At 36.8% G+C, this 17,195-nt stretch overlaps 1 protein-coding gene across 7 annotated transcripts in view; it reads left to right on the top strand.

Moving 5' to 3' along the window:
- Nucleotides 1-17,195, top strand: part of GAS2 (growth arrest specific 2) — a 98,122-nt gene that overhangs the window by 36,530 nt on the left and 44,397 nt on the right. For all 7 annotated transcript variants that reach the window (XM_040608465.1, XM_040608462.1, XM_040608467.1 and 4 more), the window contains exons 4-6: nt 1,914-2,055; nt 12,243-12,306; nt 16,954-17,098. In XM_040608465.1, the coding sequence (XP_040464399.1) occupies nt 1,914-2,055; nt 12,243-12,306; nt 16,954-17,098 (351 nt within the window). The remainder of the gene's footprint in view (nt 1-1,913; nt 2,056-12,242; nt 12,307-16,953; nt 17,099-17,195) is intronic.

Genomic DNA, 17,195 nt, shown 5'->3' with positions numbered 1-17,195 from the left:
GTGAAAGGGGTGCTAGTTTAGAAATGTGTCTAGTGATAACAGTTAGGTTTTTTGGTTTGGTTTTTTTTTTTGTTGTTTTTTTTTCTCTCAGGAAAAGAAGAAAATAAAAGCCCTGGTCTGTGAGAAACAGCACTTTTTTTTTTTTTTTTCTTGTTTTCTCTCCAGAATAATGTGAAGGGATTTCAAAAAATAGTTAACAACTTCCTTGTGCTCTGATCTGTAAGGTTGTTCCATACCTAGATCCCCTTGGAAGAACTCATGTTTCATTGTTTTTATTTATTCTGGATTTAGTGAATAAATGTCTTTATTTCCCTCCTTCCTTCCTCCTTCCCCTCCCTTGTTTCAGGATGGTCCAGGAGGTGATGTGGTTCTGTGACACAAGGTTTGCTTGGATTTTGCTTTAAAATATATAAAACTGGTCAGTGTTTTCTGCTAATACAGTATAGAAAAGTAGTAATATTTTCTTGTAAATACTTTGAAACATAAGCATAACTTTTTGAAAACAAGGAAATGTAAAAGAGTACAATTGGAATAAAAATAATAGGGGAATGAGAGCTAGGTGGCTAGGAACGGGTCTAAATATTTACAAGGCATGTGTGTAAGTCTGAAACAATTTATAAGATTCCATTGACGTACTGGTAAAAGAAGTAGGATGGTGTTTATTCTTGTAGCCATTCTAATTGCAGTTTATTTGGTTTACCAGGTATACAAAGGTGAGTAGTTCTGTGCTTGTAGATCTGTTCTGCAAGTACATTGCTGCTGTCATATGTGTATATATATATATGTCATATATAAAGTCTTTCTAAACTGCCTTTAAATACTGACATTGGTATGCTACCAGCAGCTGTGGCAAGGGGACGCGTGTTCCTGTGTCATCTCTTTTCTCTTTTCACGTTTCCAAGAATTAGTTTGGACTGTTAAACCCAGAATTTTGGACATAGATCTAGGAACTAGTAGAGTCACCGTTTTCAGTTTTCTACCTCTTAGCTCACTTTGGCATTGAGGAGCTACAGGTTCCTGAACAGAAGCAAATATTTCATAAATCAGCATTAGAAAAGCAGCACATTCAAATCAACATAGGGGTATGAATTCCTCCATGGGTTAGAGATTTCTAAAGTTACATAGTAACAATATTTCATTTTTTTTCATTTTGCTGAGGATGATGCCTATTTTTCGTTTGAGGAAAAAAAAACTTAAATGAGAACTAAATGCTGAAGTATTCTTTGTATGTGTCTCAGTAAATGTACCAACACAAACAAAAAACTTGCTGTGGTAATTTATTCTGTTTGGCTCAGCTATATCAGTAGCATCTCTTCTGATAATGAAATCATGTAAATGGAACTACTCTGATACAATGAAAGCCTGACTCTGTGGTAGACCTTGATCTTGTAGCTACTAGATTATGTTTCTGTGTTGTGGAAAGGGGGCTTCCCTGTATTGTTAAATGGCAGACAGTGGGCTTTCTGAAATATTTACAGTCTTTAGGGCTTAAGACCTATTGCTTTATACTATGAATCCTTTCTAATGTAGATCTGAATTCACCCTTAATTTTGGGAAACTTCAGTTCCTACTTTAAAATCTGTCTTTATTATTTTCTTAATTTTTATTCAGTGAACTGGACCCAAAATCCCGAAATTGTAGTTGCTAATCTTCCCAAGAAGTTGCTAGTATTGATTTAGCTCTGAATTTCAAAACACATAGTGTGTGTCGTGAGGCTGTGAAAGAACTTTGTGGTTGACAACTTCATGCTGTTAAATTTACTTCTTCTTCTTCTTCTTTGCTTGGAATTTTTAATGGACAAGGAAATGTGTCGGTGGCAGTCACCTATCTATGCAAAATCTGCATGTTGATTTCATAATATTTCAGGATAACGCTAGCATGTATCACTTATTTAGAAAATTTCTGTTTTTCAGACCTTGCCAGTACGGAAGATTCCATGCAAAGCCAATGCTCCTTCAGGGTCTTTTTTTGCACGGGACAACACAGCAAATTTCTTGTCCTGGTGCCGAGATGTAGGGGTAGATGATACCTGCCTGTTTGAATCTGAAGGTTTGGGTAAGTGTTTATTTATATAATAGTTGTCAATTGTAAATAACTTTTCTTCCGTGTTCTGCTTTGAGAGATGAAGTAGCGCTCTCAACAGATCCTTACTCCAAATCTGACCTGTCTGACTCTGTTAATTCTGCCCCTTATCTGAAGCATGAACAAATAAAGTAGGCAGTACTTAAAAACTTAAAATTAACTCAATTTTAAGAGGAGCTTAAATGAGAGAAAAATCTTGCTATGATTTCTTGCACGCAGATGATTTTTTTCATCTTATTTGGTCGTGGAATGTTTGTTGTATAAGGTGGTGCTTTTCTGTTTCAGGGGAGTAGGATACAAGCGCATGCTGTTTGGGCTGTAGACATTTAGCTGTTTGTGCAGATTCAATGGATTGTGCCAGAGGCCAGAAAATATGATTTTTTTTCTTTGCTTCCTGTACTGACCTTTTCTCCAGCATATTGTCTTGTGCAGCTCTGGACCAAAGCTGTGCAATACTAGTGCTTCAGGGTGTTTCATCATAAAAATTGGACTGCTCAGGAAATCACTGTTCTAATACTACAAATTCTTCATTATTTTAACTCTTCTCTCTTCAAAGGAAAACTTAGGAATCTTACCTCGAGAGTCCTTCAGCCAAATATCATGAAATGAAGAGAATCAAATGTTCGTTGGTTATCTGAACTCAGATAAAAGTGTAAAGCAATTGTGATGATAGACAGCTCAGTGTCTGTGGAAGACAAATGAACACACTGTCCTGAATCAAGAGGCTTCTTTGTTCTGTTGCTCAAAAGGTCTTTGACTGCCTACTTGAAGTTCTTATCTGTGTTGCAACTGATCTATTCCCCTTCTTTTATAGTTTTGCTCTTCTAGCACAACTATTCGTGAAGCGATGTTTTTCCCCACTATTTGTCTGTTCTTTTTTCCTGTGAGGGTTTTTTTATAATGAAAACAAATTATTTTGTGTCTCCAGGAGAAAATGCTTGACAGAGAAGAAATCAGTATCACAAAGGTGATGCATCATAAGGAGGATATATATGTATTGGCTCTGTTTTTCTATTCAAATCCTTAAGATGAAATTTTTTGGGGGTGTGGTATATCATATGCAAGGTGAAAAATAATTGTATTTCCAAATCTTTGGAATGATGGAGAGGCTGATCGTTGCCTAGGACCAAGAAATGTGCAAACACAAGGAGGAAGGAGACACAGACCTCCAATGTCTGAGATTGGTTAATCAAAAAATTAAATGGATTTAGGCTTTATACTGCTATGGTAAACCCAGCAGTTTACCGGTGTTCCAGTAAAAAGTTAACTGTAATTGAAAGCATGTTTTTAAGGAGTTTTTTTCATGCATTTTTAGGAAACCAGATCTTGTTTAGAGATTGAATTGTCATAGCTGAAATACTGTCATTCCCTGGAGAAGTTAATTTTTACACATAGGCAGTGCTTTGCCTGCTACAGTATAACATTGAGTGTAAAGGCACCTGGAAGGTTGATGTTCTAAAGTGACTTCATCTCTCAGAAAAGTCAAGTGAAACATGCCCATATATACAGTGCACAAACCTGTACTGTATTGATTTGTTTGATTAGTGACTGATTTTCTTCACTGATTGAAGACTAGGTTCTGTTGTTTTCCTTTTCTGAGTGTTACTACTTATAGAAAGTACTTGTTTAAAAGACTTACGGTGCTGGAAATAAGATGAGGACTTGGTAATATTTTGACCTATTTTTCTGAACTTGAGAAAGGGGTAGTGGCCGTGGCATTTGTAAAAAAGCAAACCAAAAAACCAACCAAAACCTAACAAAAAAACAAATAAAAAACAACCAACCAAAAAAACCCACAAAACCACACCAAAAGCCCCACAACCAAATAGAACCGAAGGAAAAAAAAAAAAACCAAAAAAAAAACCAAAACACCCAGAAACTATCATTCTCCCTGGCTTGGAGCTAGAATTCTTTAAAGTTTTGGTTTCAGTTGAGGTTTCTCTAATGCATTAGAAATGGTGATGACTCATAGTAGCTGCCAATCTAAAGCTTTGATGTTCCTCTCTCTCCCACAAATCACTTCTCCGCTGCTTGGGAAATAAAAACTCAGCAAAGGTAAGTAATATCAAGGATTCTCTTCAAAGTGGTGAGAAACATGTATGAGTGACATCTAAGCATTCCCACTGCCTCATGGAATTCTGCTGTATTTTTGATAAGTAATTGTGGTGAAGGTATGGTTGCGGAGGTAACTGGGTTTTGTGGTTTTTTTGTGGGTTTTCCCCATGGCTAATAGACTGTACTGATGTGTAAATTGCTAGTGATGAAGCAACTGTTTCTGTCTACACTGAGGAACCTTACGGTGTTAATGTTCCTGACTGACTTGATGTTTATCCTCCTTCTTTACTCTCTTCTGCCTGCCTTATGGTATGTAAATACTGTATTATGTAATTGAATGCACATAGTGATATTTTCTTCATGCTGTTCTATCACATAAAATGTTTGAGGCCTTTTTTTGGTGAATTTGTATTCTGACATAGTAAATCTTCAAAATCATTCTTACAGCACTGAAAGATTTGAATCATGGATTTGTGATGCTACCAATTTAAAAAAAAAAAAAAAAAGTCCCTAGTCTATCCAGAGATCAGCAAGTTTAGTTAAATACTAGGTAAGAAACTATTAATTGCTGTCATTTCTCATTACTTAAAAATATGTTCTCATCCTGATGAGTTCTGTAGCCTTTACAGTTGTGCAAGTATAACTGCACGCAAACACACCCGACACTCCCGGTTTCTTAGTGCTCAGACTGAAGTCATGTGAAGGTATTCCTCATGGGAATGGAACGGTGTCAGACAGATGCTATAGCAGATAGGTGCAGTCCGTGCCTGAGGAGCTCGCGGGCGATCTTGAGTGTCCCTAAAGGCTTGGTGCTGCAAAGTTTTAACACTGTAGGGCTGATCCAAGCAAGTAGGTGAGTAGACCTACTCATGTCACTTGGTGCCCTTGTCCATCACGTGTGGACTGATATAGTGTCTGTTTATTTAAAGTTAGGCAAGGGTTGAAATGCTTTGTTGGATTTAGCTAAGCTAAACAGGAAAAAGGATCAAAGTCTTCAAAACAAATAAAGGGGGGGGCGGGGGGTGGAGGCGGTGAAGTGGTGTTTGTTTTGCTGGTAGATATGATTATGCTTCCTAATCAGTAGAGTTACTTGAACATATCTTTGAAAGAGATCAGTACAGAGCTCAAAAGTTTGAAAACAATGCACTTGCATAATATGATGCATTTTGCCTTTTTGAAGTTGAATCTAAAGCATCTGAACTATGCTTTAACATATTTCAAAATACAAACAAATGGGACATAGTTTTCTGTAAAGATTTATAATAGAGCCAGAGCTGACTGGTAGCAATCTCTATATATATAGCCCTTTGAACTTATTTTAATGCAGAGACGTGGCAAGAAAGTATCAGAGTTAATGCCTTTGCAAAAGAAAAGGCGGATGGCATACCTGTCTTGTATAAGCAGCAGAAAAGACATTAGCATCTGCAAGAAATATAGCAACACAGTACGTGGGGATAATCTTGAATGCTGCAAAATAGGGGGAGGCTCTGCATGCTTGCTGTGCTCGTTGATCAATTTAGTGTGCTTTTTGTAATTGTTATTTTTATAGTCAGTGTCTTCAAAGAAGAAGAAATTAGCTTTGTTAATACAAAAACCTATCATCCAAAGTCCAGACTTTTATCATTTGGGCAAATCTTGAGATACCCTGTCTTTGAACAGTGTTCTTAAAAGTATCAGAGGTCAAAATTTGTCCTGTATCTAGGACTTGGAACATGATGCACTAACTCTTTGCAGCCTAAGAAAAGTAATACTGTCTGTAACTCCTCTGTTCCCATGACGTATATATTTTTTAAGTTCCCCTTTGTAGTTTTTAGGGCAGCAGATCCACACAGCTGTGGTAATTCAATTTATGGAAGCATTCTAGGTGGAGATATTTGTAAGTATGGTGCTCAAGCCTGAAGAGTGTAATACTTGAAGAAAACTCTTGGCCGAATAGTAAGAATGGTAAGATTTTCTATGTTTGCTTTTGTTAAGTGAACTTAAAGTCTAAGTTGTGAACTCTTTTGTTGGTAATGTAGTGTTGTTGGATGATTGTAGGATTTGGAATCGATGAATAGTCCACACCTCTTCTATGATAGAGTCTACCCGGCAAGAAAATGGTTTGCCACCGAGTGTACCAGCATGCTCATGTGTGTTGTCTGTTTTGGGAGTTGTTGGATGATATTGTTGCATTTTTGTTTTGTGCTTGTATGTTCTGTAACTGTGTGTGTGTGTGTGTACATGCATCATGGGACATGGGCTTCTTTTGATGCAACGTAGTGATTAGAGTTTAATTGATTGTTTCCCTAAACAAAAGCATCTAGTGTTTTAGTGGAAGTAATAGACTCAAACACAAACACCTCGGATCTTTATTCTAATGATTTTTTTGAACTTATATAGGAAAAAACCACTCAAACATCGATAGCTTTAAAATATTTTATGCGTGGGGTAAATGTGTTTTTTTTTTTTTAAACTAATACTCCAGTTTATCTAATTTCATATTACAAGATGGAAGTATTTTGACTGTTCTTTCACAGTGATGCATTTACAGCTTGTAACGCATGTTAAATTTTAATACACTTAGTTGCATCAGAATAAGACTTTGTCGTATCTTTCATAATATTTTACCAGACAACTCATAATATTGTTGAATGTGTCTCATTTTGAGGACTATAGAAGCATCCTGGACACTGTGTTATTACCATTGGATTTTCATTTTAAATTAATGAATTCCAACAAATGATTAGTGCTTAGATGTTCTTTATATTCATTCTAGATCAGTTACTTACTATCCCTATATCTACTGTGTTTGAAACCTTAATTTTTTTTGAGACTTCCATAAGTGACAGGGCTGAACTACTTGATTTAAGTATGTCATAGTGCAACTGATGCAGAAGCAAGGATACATGTGGAGTTAGTTGAACAAAGTAAGTGTTATCAAAGCAATGTTAAAAAAAATAAAACACCGACAAAAACTACCATAGGATCAGAAGAAAAAGTATTAAAGGAGAAAGTGACAGACAGTAGGAAGAAGGATGAAAGGATCAAGCTTTTAAAAAACTTTTCCTAAATGTGTGTGAATTCTGATAGCAATTGGAAGCCTATGATAGTAAATACTAAGCCCCTTTGGAAAATCCCTTTGTTTCTAGTGAGCTAAAAATTGGTTTAGAAGCAGAAATAATACTCACTTGTTTGATTCAGCTATGCCTGAGATGTTTTAAAAAAAAAAAAAGTGACTCCACTGAAATGGTTTATGAAAATGTTAGGAGCCAAGGCTTGAAATTTGGCAGGAAGGTGTAAGAAGTTTGCTCCTGTGTCGTGGTTGGGCTTTCTGCTAATTGCTAATTCTGCTAAAAACAAAACAAAAATCCCCAACCAACCAGAAACAAGAAATTGGTTATTATGAACACTCCTGGTTTAAATATGTGCAGCAAAGACATGATATCCATGTGCAGGGTGTGTTCTGTCTCCTTACAGCCCCAGGGTCTGATCAGCACTGAAAGCAGAGGCTGTTCCTTCTCTGCTTTCTCCGCTTCTCCTGGTAGCATCCAGGCACTGCAGAACGAGCGGTGAAGGCTGCAGAAGTGTGGTGAACAGTGAGTAGGAAAGAAATGAGGTACAAGGAAGGAGAACATTGGGTGAGTGATCATGAGAGCTGGACCTGTGAAAGGAGAAAGAGCCAGCAACAAGACGGAAGCAGTGTGGAGCAAGCAGTTATAGCCAGAGAGGAATAGGGATAAAAGCTTGCTAGGAGCTGAAAAGGAAGAATTGTTAAAAAAGAGTGGCTGGAAGTAGCTTGAAAAGATGCAAGCAACGAGGACGGCAGGTAAGGATTTGAAATATATGAGATGGCAAGCAAAAGAGTCTGTAACAGTCAGGACACCTAAAATAAGCTGGACTTCTATGTGCTAGTTCTAAATCTTCACATTGCTTTTATGTTAAGCAAATATCATCAGTTAGATTCTCTGGCAAGGTGAATATTTCCATTCCTCTTATGCAGTAGATCTGCATAGTGCACATGTCTTCTACATTTACAAATTGCCATTTGCTTACAGTCACTTGCTTGGGCAGTTCATCTTGCTAATGTTTGGTAGGGGAGGATTAGCTAGTGGTTCTCCAGGAATATTGTTTTCTTCCAATATATAAGCTTGAACAATTACAGGAAATTGCATTAAAAAACTGTGTTATTGATGCAAAGTGAAGTGCTTGGGCTACAGTTAAGGCTGACTGTACTACATTAGTTAAACTATTTAATTATTTTGACCAGCCTTTCATGTGGTCATGGGCTATTTTTTTCCCCAGAGAGCTGTGTTCTTTTTAGAATAGCCCGTGCTCTGCCAACATCTTGGTATCATATGGTTCATGAAGTGAAAGAAACTCTTAGTGGTATGTTATTTTCTCCTTGCATGCCTCATTTGTTGGAAAAAATCTGAAGATGTTTGGAGAGTGATGCAGGATGCTGAAGGATCATATTTTGCTGTTGCTACTGAACAGCATCAGAAGAAGGGACTAGATAGCACCTACATGCAGTGGGAGGATCCATTTCGGACTTTGTAATGGGATCACTAGTTGTGTTGGCTTTGATTTCATACAAAATGTAGGATTAGGAAACTCAACAGTACCCTGGAGATCAGGCAGGACGTATTTCAGAATAGCACCTAGATGAGTGTGCTTTTCTTGTATCTAATAGCTGTACCTTTATTCCATGTATAAGATGGGAATACTACTACTACTACTACTTAACTCATAGAAGTCTTAGAGGAATCTTAATTTTTGCTTTTTCTTTGAATACTTCACAGCATACAGTAGCTTTGTTGTGGAAATGAATTGTTGACTGTAAACTTTAAACGATGTGCAGTGAATTGCGTATGTGCCCATAGACAGAATGAAGATGGTTTCTCAAAATAATTTTTTGGCTTCCAGTGTTTACTCTGTCCTAACTGCATATAAATTTCGACAATTACAGAAAATGTGTTGCTTAACAAATGTCTGTTTGCCATATAGGATATCTGGGGTTAAGTGATCAGATCAAAAAGTGGAGGTGGTGCCTCTGACTGAAATGCCACTATTAATATAGATGCTAGTAAGTAATTCATAAAATCATAGATGTAGTTCCCCCAGGAGCAACAGAATACCATGGGTACAGGTGTTCCATTTCAACCTCAGCTTCCGAATGAATTGCCTGTAGTCCTCAACTGACAGTAATTATTACCATTTGAAAATGTAATTATATGTATATATAAAACTGTGTACATATATGTAGTGTATTTAGCCATAAACTGAAGTACGATCAGAATTTAAATGCAAATTCAAATTAACAGTACAGTGAGCATTTATATGTGAAATATTAGGATTTCTACAGATTGGGGGGTTTAGTGGCATACTTGTTATAATTAATGAAATAATGATTTTGATGCTGTGTAGTGCCTCTGAAATAGTTTTTGCCATATCTTTTATCAGATGTCTCAAACTGCTTAGAAAATAGCAACTCAACTTCTATAAGTAAACTAAGAAAGGAAGTGTAAGAAATGTTTCTCTTTCTGTTCCATGTATGGAAAAAAGCATAAAGGTAGCTTTTTCTTTCAGGCAAAAAGTATCTCAAAATAAGTACTCAGAAATCAAGGCACTCGAAAGTGCTACTTGCTCACTCAAGGTTCTAGTGAGGGTCCAAGATAGGTGTGGAAACACAGACTCGTGTCTCTGTGGCTTTGGCTGTGACTCCTTCCCAGTCTCTTGTGAGCTAGTAGCCCATTAAGCAGCTGTGCTTTTGGGAAAAAATGAAAATTTGGGTTTGAGTATCTAAATTATTTCCAGTGGGTATTGCAGTATACAAAATAACATTTATTTGTCTCTGAAGTTCCTGAATACATATGCTGGTATAGTCCTCAGGAATGCCAACATTTTCTTGGTAGAAGTGCTGTGTCACCGTCTTCTCATCGGATGAACAGATGTTTGTTTTTTCTGGTCAGTAATTGCCTGCACAGCTCTTCATCCTCTAACAATGATTTCACTGTGTCACGTTGTTCGATGTGAAATGCATGAAATACCTCTGGATTATGTTGGGTCAGATTTGCTAAAGGACTTTGAATTTTGTTTGGGTAGAAGAGCTTTAAGCATTGACAGGAAAACGTTTTACCTTTCTGAATCAAATCTTCTTCTAGTTCCATTTATGGATCTCTTCGCAAATGATATAACTTGAGCCTCATTTTTTTTCTTCTCCCTTACAAAGTCCTTCATATGTGCATATGTTTGAATTGCATTTCAGAAATATTGAACTCCGTTTGACTGTTCCAAGACTGGTTTATTGCATTTGTATTTTGTGGTATGCCTTAATTCTTAAAATCAGTTTTACTTTGTGGCAGTCCCAACTGGTTTAAAACCAAAGCAGTGCAATACATTTTTAGGGTCATGGATGTAACACTTTAAAAATACTGATTGCTAGTAAAGGTAGATGTTTCATAAAACTACTGTGTTGTGGCAAGGAAGAATATTGAGAATAGCTGAAAATCCAAGCCTGCATCTTTTATGTTCTTGATAACAGATGGCTGAAAGATAAAAATACTTCTCCTAGTGCAGTGCCCTTTTAGTATTCGTGCTCTGCAGTTTCAGTTCTGGAAATTTATTTGGATGAGATTAGCAAGGAAGGATGCATACATCTCAAAGTCCTACATGTACACTAATAAAAGATATTGGGATGAGCGTTCAGCTTCCACAAACTACCATATATTTATTCAAGTCAGCGAAGCTGGAAGTTGAAGAAGCTGAAGATCTGCCCCAGGGCATTTAGAGGTGTTTACGTCTGTGGATGCCTGTTCTGGGTCTCATGCGTACAATATAGGACAAAGAAATAACTTTTAGAGCTTTAACTAGACATTGAAATATCTTTTTCAGGCATGGTATTTTTTTCTTCATGCATTTGAGTTAGGTGAGTGTTTAGATAACCAAAATGCTTATACAGCAGATGTCTTGACCTTAACTCATAAAAAAAAAAATAAATCAGTTTTGATGCTGTTTCTTCTGATTAGTATGAATATTCACACACCATTTTTTTTTGGTGTCAATTCAATCTGAACTATACGGTACAAATCTTTCAATTATTGTGGAAATTTCTAAAACCTGAATTTTATCTGCAACATGAGGGTTTTACTGCAACAAGTATTTCTGGAGAGAAGTTGACCGCGTACTCATAATTCCTTTTTTTGTTGTTGTTGTTTTTCTTCCCCTCTTCCTTCTTTATTCCTTTCTTCTTTCTGGACATTTGGGGAGTGGATTATGCAAACAGCCACAGGCATTTCCTCAGTTACTGATTTTGGATTTTGTTATTATATTTTGCTGGACTTCTCTACAGAACATAACCTACAAAATGGGGGGTGGGGAGGGGGGGAAGGAATTATCTTGGATGATGGTGGTATTTCTTAAAGAGAAGTTTGTGCTGTGTTACAGCTGCTTTTGAAGCTTAAAACCTGTATCTTCTGTAGAATCCAGGCATGAAAATGTGCATAGATGTGTGTAAATAAACAGAAAGAAGGTTTTTTGTTTGGTTTTGTTTTTTTTCTATTTTATGATGAGCTGAATTCTTAAAGTATTCCAGTTTCATATTTGCTCTAAGAGTAGATGTATAATGAATTCAGGGCTTAGTTTGTAATGAAATATGTCTGTCTTAATACAATTTCATTACTTTTGTGTTTTAAATAATCTAAGAAAAATAGTGATCTAAAGGATAGAAATTCTTTTAGTTTGTGAGAAAAGTATTACTTCCATTTATTTTTGACATTCTACAAATTGTAGTGTCCTGCCAGAGCTCTTGATTATTTTTAAAATTGTTATGAATGGCTTGCATGTTACCAAATAGCCCAAATAATTACTCAGTGATTTAGATTTAGAATGGTGTTTTCAAAGGAAGTAAAGGATTATGAAGTGGGAACTGCCTAAATTGTCTGCACTCTGAGAACCACTCCTCAATCCCATCCTTTTTATTCCAGTAAAAATCCACTGCAAGCCAAAGAAAACCAAATTTTTTCTGAGTCAAGAGTTACAGATGTTGACAATTAGGTTCTATTAATCACTAAGATCTTTAAAACAAATTTTATTTATAAATGTGTTCCATCTTCATTTTGCTTTTCCAGTTCTCCACAAGCAGCCAAGAGAAGTGTGCCTTTGTTTGTTGGAACTTGGAAGGATTGCAGCAAGGTAGGTGAAAATATTTAAAGAATGAAGAAATATTTGCATTCTTGACAGCAGTGGCTATTGAGAGACTTACCAAATCAGCACATCTCAAGCAAACTTTTATTGTCATTAAGTTCAAGGAGAATGCTTGTCTTGATGTCACTCAAGATTAGCTTGTGGGCAGTTGTTAACAAGTATAATGAAATCTCTGTCCCATCACCTCGATGAAGGTATTTGTTGGCTGACTTATTAAGAGAGGAAAGAGTTAAGAATTTTTTTCTAAATAAAGCTTTGAGCTGTTTCTTCTTCTGACAGTCAGATCTCTCTCTAGACAATTGCAATTTCATTAACTTCACTGATAATAAATTGATCTTAACATAACCAAAATCTGACCTAAGCAACACTGACTCTTATTTATTTAAATAAACTTAGACCTGATTTTCACCAACAGAAGCAATACGAGAACTGAGTTAACAGTCTGCATTCTATCACTGTCAGATGCTTCTAGCCAGACTGGCCCTTCAATACATCGTAGTATTATCTTTGATGTCAAGGCAAGTGACTTTCGCTAGACAATCAAAATGACAGTAATGAGAGTGTGATTTTTCCCTTTTTGCAGGTGCAGATTTAACATACATGGACAGCAGTGTTGCTGCCCAGCCTTGCAAGTAAATTGCAGTTGCATTCATGCATGTGTATCAAATTGGACTGCCTTGCCGTACAAATAGTTGCATTAATTTCAGAAGAATTTCTTGTGGTTACAATCAAGGCGAAGGAGATGCCTGTTTACTCCTAGCTTAAGAACTAGCATTTTCACGTTAAAATTGCGTTATGAGTATTCCTGTTTTGTGAATACAACTTGCTTGGGAAGCTGCTTAACTAGTAATTTGTCTCTTGGTGAAGTTTCAGAAAAGCCCTCTGTGCTAGTGGAAGCTTGCATAGGAATTGTGTTGACCAGAAAATGTTGATTTCCATGTTGCAAGATTTTTCTTATCTCTAAAGCTTAGATCCAGTCAAAAAAAAAAGAATTATTTAACTTTCCATGGATAAGGAAGTGTTGTGATCTGTAGGTGCTCAATGAAATTGATGTTCATGAATCTTAATTCATGAGCAAGAAACTGTGCTTGCAAGATCCCCAGCTTGGAGGTAGACCTTCCAGCATTCAGAGACCGTATGCCCAGGGCATAGCTGTCAGAAATGGCTGCCATGGGTTGATTACTTGATAGTATCCAGCTTCCTCAGAGAATGCAGGCCAGTGTTTAGACAGCTTTCTATTCTGCTAAAGTCGGTTGAGTTAGATTAATTTCATTTTGCAATAAGATTTGATTTCTGAACAGATTTACAAGGGACTTAAGATAGTATCTTACCCTTTATATTTGCCTTTTGTCTCAAGCTTCCGTGTCTCACGTTCTCTGTTCCAGGCATGAAAACAAATATTGAATTAATAAAAGAACAATGTTTTCATTGATTATGTGTATCTATCCATTTGTCTTTGAGATATCTTTTTTATTTATAATACATGTATATTGCCACATGCCACTGATTTATTGTATATATTATGTTACTGTATTTCATTTTTGTTTATAGCTTAGAGGACTAATAACGTATGTGTCTCTACTTGTTCCTGCTCTAATATCTCTGAAAACAAACAAAACCCCATTTATAATCTCGTGAGTTTCCAAGGTGCACAGAAACTTTTGAAGGGGAACATGAGGTTAATAAAATTGAAAAGCAAATATGTGATGCCAATTTTGCCTGAGCTGTGTGGTAAACTAGAACTATATGGAAAAGGAGAATGGATAGTTGCCTCCACTAAGCGTAGGAAAGAGCACAATAAACTGACATTGTGCCGCTTTACACAGGAGAGAAGCAGGGTGCATGCTTGCCAAATTTGTAAGGCAAACTGGGTCAGTTGACAGTCTTAGAAGTCTGCTTTCCAGTGCAGGAGCTGCAGAGATCTTGGAAAAGGGGCCTCAGTATGTTTTTAAAGAATGAAAATAGTAAAAGATGCTGAATAACTTCTTTCTTTTCTCTTCCTTTTCTGTTCTAGAAGCAGAAAGATGTTCATAGTAGCTTATTCATCACAAGGAGCCAGCTCCTAGCACTTTGCCGAGCTAGATTACTGTTAGTCTTTAGGGTCTAGAATTCCTATAAATCATCTTAGGCCCTTCTTCTCAATGAAAATAACCTCGGGATTGAGGCACATGTGAGCAGGAAAGGGGATTGTTTGAGGAGGAGGTAGAGTTGAGCTCTGTTCTGCTAAACTTGAACCCAATCCACAGATACTCTGCGGATGAGGAGACAGCTGATAATTGCCCTATGCTTTAGCAGTGCTTTTAGCATGTTCTTTCATAGTGTCCGATTAGCCAAATTAGAGACGTGGGCTGGCTGGCTGGACTGTGCAGTGAGTGGAAAACTGGTGTGACCACTTGGCTCACAGTGTGGCAGTTCATATCTAGGTACCAATAAAAATAGCATCACCTCATAAACTATCCTGGATTCCAGTTGTTTATGAAAACGAAACTCTGAGGTTATCTGTGAAATTTCAATAGCTAAAATGGGCCATTTTATGCACCGGCAGATATTGTGTGGGTAGAGAACTTCCCATGAGAGAGGGAAGTGTCCCACAGGGTGTAAGCGAGCATTGACAATACACAGGACTATTGCAGTGGGTTGCACAGGTCCAACTTTATCCCAAATTATTTTCAAGTCAGAGATTATACAATGGAAAACAGCTAAATTATCTTTTCTGCAGAAAGAATGAAGTTCTTGGGTAACTAGGGAACTTGGTGTGTGTGTTAAACAATACCCACAGGTCTTTTGAAATTACTGTTGAGCAATTTCAAGACCTTTCTGCTATTGTATTCAGTTTTTCCTTGGTAAAAGTGGGAAGTGGTGCTCTAAGAAGTCTGTTGGAGATCACATTACAGTCGAATGTTGCTTCATTTGGAGTTATGAGAAGGCAGGCTAGGAAAGAGCAGAAAAGGAAATTCTCATAGTACCTTCCAGAACAGAATTTGCACCTCTACCCCTCCCAGAAAAGATGCAGGTTTTACCATTTCAGCTTTCCAGCAACTTTGCTGCAGGTTGATACAATCTGTGGGGAAAAAATGTGTGTGTGTGTATTTGTTCGTTGGTTTTATTTTTCAACTCATCACCAGAGGAATTCAGAATATTGGAAGTACAGGGAACTTTAAAACTCAGTAATTATGACAAAAATTGGAAATTATGGGAAGCAGTAGAAAGAAAGAAGCAGCATTGCTTGGAGTGTAGGAGTTTTATTTGATGAGTAAGGCTGCATGCAGGTGTAGGTTTAGAGCCTAGTGGGAATTTAATGATTTACAGCCTGTCAGCATCTGCAGGCAGACAGGAAGTAAATGGATTGTATATAAGTGCTTGCTTCAGTGTTGGCTGGCTTTTCATTAGGCAGACCGCACCAGTTAGAAGCCAATACAAGCACAGATTTGGTTCTTGATTTTCTTTGTATTAATTTCTAGGCAGTAGTGTAACTAAATTAAAAGCTATCAGGAAAATGCAAAATATTATATATGCACTTATGCCCTTTCTTGGCACACTTTTAACATTATTATGGTATTTAGCTGAGATTTTCATAAAACATTTGTTACTGCTAAACATTTTAGTGTCCAGATCTTTACCTAGATAAACCAGCCTATTTCTGCATCTAGGCTGTGGATTTTTCTGCTACAGAAGAAAATATTTTTCATTTATGCAAGTGGTTTGCTGTGAGAAGCCTACCTGGCATGATTACTTTTCCAAGCTGAAGTCCTCCTCTGAAAAAGGAAATCTTTCAATTTTTCTGGATTTTGTTGGCAAAATAAAAACAAAACAAACCAGAGAGGAATTATCAGTGATTAGGAAAATGAGATGGGCTTTTAGACTTCTGTCCAAGCTCTGCTTCTTGCTGTGAGATACTGGTTTTATCACTTGTGTGACACTTCAAAAGCAGAGGTTGTTTTAAAGAACTTACTTTCCAAGTGCCGTGTTTGAGATGCTCCATGCCGAAGTTGCATGTGTTTTGTTTTAGTTGGAGGTACAAGTGTTTTGCTACTGTAAACAGAGATCTGAAGATTACCTGTCCAAAATCAGTTAGAAAAAGCATTAGCCACTTTTGAAAAATAGTGGCCATGTCTCAATGTATTTATCTATAAATTCAGTGCAATATTTGAGACAAGGATAACTTTTAATCCCTTTTCGTCTGGATTTCTTTGAAAAATACAAACACAAAATATAAATTGTCGAGCAATTTGAAAGGTTGTTGTTTGGAGGGGAAAAAAAAAAAGTGGGGAGGAAAAAAAGGCACAAATGTACTGAACTTGAAACTGTCCTACATGGCATAACAATTTTTAAGGCCTTTTGTTGGTCATAAATTAGTCATTCACCAATATATATGTTATCAGACAGAAAAGTTGGAAACAACCTGTATTTCCTGTCAATTTGATCAACTGAGAGATTCCATCTAAATTAATTTTTGTATGAATTGGGAATGATGGCATTAATATTTGATAAACTTTATACATGTTTACTAGTGTGTGTAGCATTCTGTTATTGCACAGTAGGGCAATATAGAAGGTATAAATTCTTTTCACCATTTTGTTTTAAAATATGTAATACCTCATAAGGACTAGTAATTTGTTTGCATGTTTCCAAAAGGTTTGGCGTGGAGCCTCCTGGATTAATAAAGCTGGAAAAAGAAATTGAACAAGAGGAAACACTTTCAGCCCCTCTTCCGTCTCCTTCACCATCACCAACAAAGTCTCCTGGGAAAAAGAGCACAGGGAAACTGTTGGATGATGCTGTAAGTTGTGGGAGGAAGCTTCTTCCTATCTGACCCCTTCTGGTATGCGCTTACTCGCAAGGCACACAGAAGGCTGAGTTTAACATCTGACTGGATT

This window comes from Falco naumanni, chromosome 10, assembly GCF_017639655.2.
Source record: "Falco naumanni isolate bFalNau1 chromosome 10, bFalNau1.pat, whole genome shotgun sequence".
Taxonomy (NCBI): Eukaryota; Metazoa; Chordata; class Aves; order Falconiformes; family Falconidae; genus Falco; species Falco naumanni.
The sequence above is the reverse complement of the archived record's forward strand: the minus strand, read 5'-3'. Positions and strand labels throughout refer to the sequence as shown.